The sequence below is a fragment of the Ailuropoda melanoleuca genome, chromosome 12, assembly GCF_002007445.2.
Source record: "Ailuropoda melanoleuca isolate Jingjing chromosome 12, ASM200744v2, whole genome shotgun sequence".
NCBI lineage: Eukaryota > Metazoa > Chordata > Mammalia > Carnivora > Ursidae > Ailuropoda > Ailuropoda melanoleuca.
The window spans coordinates 76825165-76833891 of record NC_048229.1 but is presented as its reverse complement, the minus strand read 5'-3'; the positions used below and the strand labels follow the sequence as shown (position 1 = coordinate 76833891).

General features: G+C 45.1%; 1 protein-coding gene across 3 annotated transcripts in view; it reads right to left on the bottom strand.

Moving 5' to 3' along the window:
- Window positions 1-8727, bottom strand: part of CDH13 (cadherin 13) — a 1033545-nt gene that overhangs the window by 139338 nt on the left and 885480 nt on the right. For all 3 annotated transcript variants that reach the window (XM_034672818.1, XM_034672816.1, XM_034672817.1), the window contains exon 8: window positions 2025-2165. In XM_034672818.1, coding sequence (XP_034528709.1) covers window positions 2025-2165 — 141 coding nt within the window. The remainder of the gene's footprint in view (window positions 1-2024; window positions 2166-8727) is intronic.

The window sequence follows — 8727 nt, the reverse complement described above, 5'->3', positions numbered from 1 at the left end:
CATAGTGGAGGAGCCTGATGTGGGGCTCGATCCCATAACGCCGGGATCATGCCCTGAGCTGAAGGCAGACGCTTAACCGCTGTGCCACCCAGGCGCCCCAGTGTCTCTTACTCTTAAGATCTACGTTAAATTTTTCCTTGGAGTCCTTGGTATTAACAACAACACCATAAATCTCTCCCTCATAGTATTTAGTTCATGACTAGGCACATGCTTATTTTTTTCCTGAGTTACAGGAGCTAAATTCAGGGCTGCACTGAAGTAACTAATTAGTCTCACACATCTGGTAATATTGATAAGTCTTCCTATTTTAGTTTGGGGTTATGCAATTTTTATTTTCATTACTATGTCTATATTGAATATGAAAACACGCCTTTAGTACTTTTTTTGGAAATAGCTTTGGAAATAGAAATTCTGCAGGTATACCAGTATCCCCAGTGAATGTTCCATGGGACACCAGCTCAGTGAAACATGATGAGGTGGCCCAGGAAAAGTTATTCCCCGGGCCAAATAAGTTTGAAAAACTCTACAGACTATACCTGCCCCTCTTAGTGAAACAAAGCATTTTAAAGGTACCTGGGAATGCTGTAGTAAAAGAGATCTTTTTTCTATTCAACTCAGTGTTCCCCACATTTAGTTGACCCTGAAGTCTTCCCCTGCCCCACAGTGATGTAACTCGTGGAACTAGTTTTTTGGAATACCAGTTGGGCAACTCAGGAAGGGTGAGGGATCTGTTTGAGCAGTCATAGGAACATATCAAAGGGAGCAAAAGAATGAAGCCATATCATCTACTTTGGCGTGTGCCATGTGGGGGTTGGAATCCTGAGTGCCCAAGACCCTCCTGGGAGAGGGAAATATTTCCACCCTGAGTCGTCATGCACGCAGGGGCTACTGGGGTGGAGAGGGCACTGAGGAACCAGAGCGCCCACCTCTTCTGAACCATCTGGGGTAGCCCTGGGACTCTCGAAGGAGGGGTGGGACAACTGCAAATCCAGACATGCACCTTTTTTTCTGAATGTCAGGGAGGGTGGAAAACATGAACCACAGATAAGGAAGGGTAAGACTGCAGTTAGTTGCATGGCTCCCTGGGACCTGTGTTCACATCCCATTTCAGTCACTGACTCTGACCTTGATCTTGGAGCAGTTATCCAGACTCTTTGAGCTGATAATAAGCTCCTTTCCTGGTAAAGAGCGGTTAATGAAACCAAACTCACGCAGTCAAATGAGGCAAAGAATGGCAGGTGGAGAGCCCCGTTGGTGGTGGCAGGCTCACAGCAAAGGCTCAATCAATGACAAAGGCTATCTTTACTGATTCTATGCTCTTGGTCAGTAAGTGGGGTGTCAAATCCTTGGCTCTGGCCCTGACCCCCAAAGAAACCACGGTGTTAGCATATTTCGATCAGATGCGTGGTGCAAATAACTTCCTGGTTTGGATACAAATGCAGCAACTGAATGTAATTTTGTATACTCAGCCCGTCCCCAAACATTGCTCTGTTGCAATACATGGGGACTGGCAACCATGATCCATAATCATAAAAGCACAAGAGCCGAAAATAATGGCTCTTCCGGACAAGCCGGCTTAGTTGTTATTTATACGCTCCTGGGCCACCTTGTTATTGCCAAGAAAATCTGCTTTACCTTCTCGCTGCTGTTCCGTCTGGCTTCTCAATCTGTACTTGCTGAAAAAAATACTTATTGTTATGCTAAAATCACAATGGGCCTCACATAACTCAGCGCTAAATAACACCGATAAAACTAGGAAAATGGCACTTTGGCATTAAAAGTTATTTTTTTATGGACTTTAACAAGATTCAGTGCTTTTGTTCTCACAATGCTCTTTTCAGCTTTACGTACACACAAAAGACACAAACATGAAAGAGTATGAAAGAGCAAGACAACACCCCCTCTCCCACAAGGAGGGTTTTCATTTGCAAACCGGGAGCCAGCAGGGGATGTAGTACATGGAATTAATACTGATCCGCAATCATGGCTGTGAACAGCCAGGGAGGTGGGAGGCAGGCGTTTACCTCTTTCTTGGTGAATTTTGGAGAGTGATCATTTTTGTCATCGATCATGATTGTCGCTGTGGCCGTGCCTGTTAACCCAACATCCAGTCCAGCCATGTCTTGGGCCTCGATGATCAATTCATACTTGGGATTTTCCAGAGTCTATAAAGCAAAAACACAACAGACAAGATGACACTTAGGTTTGGGCTGCCACCTGGAATATAGGTGTCGTGGGGGGCTCTGTGCCCCCCCCCGCCCCGGTCAGGGCAGGCATCTCACACCCACCGACCCTGCACCTGTTCTGCACTGCTGTGCCTTTGGAATCTCTCCAATACAAGACTGTCACGATTCATAGACTGGACACAGTCGTGGGGATGCAATCTGCTTTCTGTCCCTATTTTAAGGGGGCATTCGATACATTCCAGGCTGTTTCATTTCCAGGCTTTGGGTATACAAGGCATGTTTGACGTCTACACCCACTTTTGTCATTTCACAGTGACCTCATGAAACTGATCTACAATGGAGGTTAAGTATGATGATGAGACTGGGGCAAAGATGGCAGCTCTGGGAGCTCACGTTTACTGAACGACCCGCTAGCCAGCACTGGGTACTGGATTTTGTACTTAATCTTTCCAACAAGTGTGTTAAGGCCCACTTACGGTTCCCGTTTTGCAGGTGAAAAAATTCCAGTTGAGGTTTAGAGTCACTTGTACTGCATTTCTTTCATGTCATTTGAGTCATTTGGTCTCTCATGTTATGTTAATTTTGGAAGATGCATTTAATCCATGAATATTTTGACAGCTATTCTCCTTCCCTGTTTAAACACTCAAAATGACTAACCAACTGGCTCTGACCCCAAGACTCATAAATAACAACCCCTGCCTTTACATTGTCTTCTGGGATGGATTTGCTTGTCTTGGCCAACAGCCCCCCATTCTTTTCCTGGTAAGGAGCACCCCACTTTTCTTTGGGGACCTGCCCATCACTTATTCTTTGCCCATGTGGTTTGGGTTGGACTACCATTCCCCAACCTCCACCCGGCCAACTTTTGGGATGAGCCCGGATTAGAAGAAGCAAGTGTACGCCATCCCGGGGACATGGTGATGCATCCAGGCTCAGGACCTGTGTTTGACATTCCCTGGGAGAAGGAAGCTCTGTGTGCCTGTGGTATGAGCCTGGAAGCATTTGGCCTGGGAGCAGCTATCTCATGACCACAGCTGGGCTGGGGTGGGGAACTCCATCTGAGAATGAAGCCAGTCTTCTGGAGAAAAGGAAATATTTCCCAGTGATTGCACTGGATCACTTCATCATGCCATGCCCGAAGCCAGTCTTGCCTATGGACTTTTTAGCTAATTACAGGCATTAATTTTCCTTATTTGCTTAAACCATTTCGGAGTGTTTTCTTAATCACTCACAGAGTTCAAGTTGAGTCACCTTCAATAACAAAAATGAAAGGTCCTACCAGTCGCAAATTGTCCTGCTGGTATGACAGCTTCAAAGGCTATGCTTATACCAACCAATAATTAAGAAATACCATGGGAAGCAAAAAACAAAAGCACAGTGGGGATCTAGAATTTCCTTCTAAAACCAAAAGTTTACATGGTAAATTTTAATAGCTCAATGCTAACCATCCCCAAAACTTTCCAGTATTTTTAAAGGGTGTTTGGCTCCCTAGGGCACATTTAATTGGTTGTTTCTTAACTAAGAGCTTCTGAGCTACTAACTTAAGGAGTAGGAGTTCTGATGTATGGTTTGGAAGGCTCTAAATGCTTAAATTTGAGAGAAGGAGGGGGATGCTGAGACAGTCCTTGGACAGGATTATTCACAATGTTCTCCACTCCCCAGCTTTATTGAAATATAGCTGACATGTAAGATTGTGTATGTTTAAGGTGTACATATGCTGATTGGATACATGAATGTATTGTGAAATGAGCTCCACCAGGATAGAAGGTCACACAATTCTCTAACTGCTGAGTGCGAACGGAATTTAACACCAAATCTTGTTCTGGATGATCCTAGTTGTGCCTTGTTCAGCTCCATCTGCTCTCAAGCTGAAGCTGGAAAATCATCAGCTTAATGTGAGTGACTTTCTACTTACCATCACCCACAAGTTGGGTTGGATTTACTATTTGCCATAAATTCTGCAGCTGGACCATATGAAACAAGTAAATTGGGCCCATTTTCAAAATCTTCCCTGAGTGTCCCTGGACATACAACCACTAGCCAGGTCTAATTTCTAGTATAATATTTTTACTTTTCTAATAAAACTTTACATGATTTTGGAAGCATTGAATCATAAAAATAAGAAATTATGAGCTTTTCTGATATTGAAGAGATCATGGCAAACTCAATAGCCACATTCCCCATGTAATATTATTTACCAATATCATTTCCTGACATCAGGGTTGCATAAAATATAATGATATGCATAATTTATAATTTACTTCATCATCTTCTCTTATTAGGACTTGAGGTTATTTCTAGTCTCTAAAAATTTTTGACAATTTCAAATCATACTGCTAGGAATATCCTTATTCAAGAAGCTTTCACTATACCTTGACTATTTATTTTTTGAATGCTAGATTCCAAGAAGTCAGTCAAAGAGTGTAAAAATTTTAAGGTTCTTTACAGTTGACCCTTGAACAATGTGGGAGCTAGGGGCGCCCAACCCCCGAGCTGTTGAAAATCCACGTATAACATGACTTCCCAAAAAGCTAACTACTAATAGCCTACTGTTGACTGGAGGCCTTACTGATAACATAAATAATTGATTGACACATATTTTGTATGTTATATGTATTACATACAAAATTCTCACAATAAAGTAAGCTAGACAAAAGAAAACGTTGAGCAAATCATAAGGAAGAGAAAATACATATATAGTGTTGTGCTGTATTTATTGAAAGACATCCATGTTTAATCCACACAGCGGAAACCGCTGCTGTTCATAGGTTGTCTGTATTCCTATTTCAGTACTGCTTACTTAGAAGATCTGCCCAATTTTCCTATCAGTCCTGCTAGAACATTTAGTGCATGATCCTGGGCATGGCTTCTCCCTAATGGACAGCTGATCTTGCGCCATGAAGCAAACTGGGGGCCAAGTATAGTTGTGGGATCACGATCTAACATGACTGTGAATTCCTCCCAGCATCGCCCTGCTCCGACACGCAGTGCAGGTTACGATGGACACACGCCACAGGACGGCCTCAAGCACCAACTGCAGCGGACACATGCTGCTCTGCTTTCCCAGTGTCCACTCCCTCTTCCCCTTGGACCCACGCCCTCATTCCTTGAGGGGCCTTACCCCTCCCTCGCTCTCAGCCCTGGTGCCGTTCAGGTACGGTTGAGTCTATCCATGATGGAGGGATGGTCATGCGGCTCAGGCCTGGACAATCAGGGTCTCCCCTTCCCATGACCTTGTGATGAGCATGTTACCCAAGTTAGGCCAGCCAGGACTGAAACTCAAAATTCCAGGATGTACTTCTTTTATGACTCATAGGTAGAATGAGTTCTCTTTCTGTTGGACTTGGGGGAGTTCGGATGCAAATCTGGAGCTGGTAGTGGCCATTTGCAAGCACACAGAGAAAGTCAGCTTGAGAGAGAAGACAACACAGAACCACCGGAGGTAGAGATGGAGTCTTTTCAAAATCCTTTCAACCTTATTCGAGCCATTTAATAGTGATCCTTGAAGGCAGAATTTCCCCCTCATATTTTGTGAGCTCTATGGGCTAATAAATTTCTCCTTTCCCTAAGACATCTAAATTAAATGTTCCATGAGTAGCAACAAGGGAGTTTTGACTAATACTGCAAATAATGCTGTGATCAATTATCTGGTTATTTGCAAGAAAGTATGAGAGCTATTGTATGATCCCACAGTATCACAATAGGCTCTTTACAACAGCATTCCAATCATCTCGTGCATATATTATTTTTCCTTTTCCCCTCCTCAGAAACATTTTTGTTTTTGGACCAGAGAAAGTTATTCTAATTTTTTCCTTCATTAGTTTTTGCATCAATTTAACTGGAAGTTGTTAAACATCTAGTCTAAATATTGTGCTGTGGGCTGGGGATACAGGGATGGGAAAACAGAGTCATTTCTTCAAGGAGCCAAGGGAAGTTTCAGGGTCAAGCACAGGCATGGTTGCGAATAAAAGCAACAAAGTAGAGTCATGGCTAAGCAGAGACAGGCACAAATTCTTAGGATGGCTCCAAGGAAGGACGCTTTGGCTTGACTATCTTGTAACTGAACAAATTTTATAAATAATTTTAAAAAATGAGCCGGCCAATTCCCATCTCCTAAAGTAAATAAAACTTTATGACTGTGATGAGAAATAGATTGATTAACCTTGTCAAAAATCAATTAGATAATTAAGGAGATAGATTGTGTGATTTGGGATGAGATGTTCCCAAAGTCTCAATTTTCTGGCAAACTTAAGGCTCTTACTTACACGTCTTTTTATTCTTGGTATACAATAATACCCACTTATTGTAAGGAAAATAGAAACAATATGGTCGCTTCCAGAGCGGAAAGTGAGGACTGTCCTCCACCTTTCCCCAGACCCGCTTCTGAGAGGCAATTACCATTTGCGGTCTGTTGTCCCCTTCCTTTTCCCCACACGTTACACATGCTCACACACACACACACACACACACACACACACACACACACTTTATATGCACACATCTTTAAACAAGTGATACCATGCACACAGCTGTGCAAGTTTTCCTGCCCTATCACTGTTGTCCCAGGGCTCACCGGTCTGTCTGTTCGTTTTCACCCCTGTGTTTGAGCCCACGGTCTGGACCCGCCACCATTCACTCAGCCCTTCCCTATTGGATGGCCCCTCATTGAGGTGTCTTCAAGTTTTCTTCCTTAAAAGCGACTCTTAAGATAACAAGTCCATTGGCTTATCAGTATTTTGGGGTATTTCTTTCCTGTGATACACTGTATTGCTTTCACAATGACAGCAATAGCAAAAACCAACCAATAATAAAAACAGCCTCCATGGAAAGTAAAAGACTTGGAGAGAACGTCACCTCAATCCCCTCGCTCTTACACAACTGGGATACCTTCTTCCATTCACCTCTGACCCACTTCCCATGCCAGCAGAGCCTTCTCTGGGAAGTTCTCCATAAATCCCTAGCTCCTGTGGTCACTCTCACTTGAAGTATACGTACACGTGCTCATTTCTCTACCACACGGCGGTCACGCCTGGTTCCTCTGCCAGAAAAGACTCCAAAGCAGCCCACAGCTGCCCCATTTTCTAGGAAGGACCGCTGATGCCGAGAAATAGGTCTCTCTCTGCCCACGAGGAAGGCGCTCTGCCTCTGAGGGCCGGGACCTCGGCTGTCCAGCCGTTCTGTCACTCGGTGACAGGGTTGGAAGCCCCTCTGCCCCCTCAAGACCAAGCTGCTATCTCTCAGGACAAGGACCTCACCTGATTCTTGTGTTTATTTCTCTTAATATGGTTCAGGGCTTGTTGGGGACATGGGTGTGGTCAACTCCAACAGAAAGAGCCTTTCCAGCTGCATTAGGCTGATGGCGCTGCTCTAAGCAGAAAGACGGGAGCTGTGCGGCCGAGATCTGGGACCATACTGCCTTCCAGCTCTGACTCTTGCCTCAGGTCTGCAACGCACTCCAGGGTTTGCTTGGGAAAGCCTTTTGGGCATGGAAGCCAGCCAGAATCAGTTTCCATCCCCTGCACCTGAAGGGACCTGGGATGAAGCCAATGTTACTTGTTCACCAAATCCTATTTCTTTTTGACTCCCGGGCATACAGCAAGACTGCCAGGTGAACTCGTGGGAACGATTCTGGCCAATGGAATAATGGCAGAAGTAACACTGGTGGGGCCCCTAAACCTCCCACATTAATCCTCCGTGTTTTCCATTTCCCAGAAGGGAAGAAGCCTGGATCTCCAAATGACTGTGTGGAGCAGAGCCACTTTGCCCACCTGGTTCAGACTGCGATGGACAAGACACAAAGCATTCCTTAGGTTTAAGGCAAGTCGATTACAGTGCTCAGCCTACTCTGACTAATATGAAGGCTATGTTTCCTGTTTGGTTGTATTTTGAATGCCCATTTACTATCTCCCCATGTGGANAGTTCCTCTGCCGGAAAAGACTCTGAAGCAGCCCACAGCTGCCCCATTTTCTAGGAAGGACCGCTGATGCCGAGAAATAGGTCTCTCTCTGCCCACGAGGAAGGCGCTCTGCCTCTGAGGGCCGGGACCTCGGCTGTCCAGCCGNAGGCCGAAACCTTGGCTGTCCAGCCGTTCTGTCACTCGGTGACAGGGTTGGAAGACCCTCTGCCCCCTCAAGACCAAGCTGCTATCTCTCAGGACAAGGACCTCACCTGATTCTTGTGTTTATTTCTCTTAATATGGTTCAGGGCTTGTTGGGGACATGGGTGTGGTCAACTCCAACAGAAAGAGCCTTTCCAGCTGCATTAGGCTGATGGCGCTTCTCTAAGCAGAAAGACGGGAGCTGTGCGGCCGAGATCTGGGACCATACTGCCTTCCAGCTCTGACTCTTGCCTCAGGTCTGCAACGCACTCCAGGGTTTGCTTGGGAAAGCCTTTTGGGCATGGAAGCCAGCCAGAATCAGTTTCCATCCCCTGCACCTGAAGGGACCTGGGATGAAGCCAATGTTACTTGTTCACCAAATCCTATTTCTTTTTGACTCCCGGGCATACAGCAAGACTGCCAGGTGAACTCGTGGGAACGAT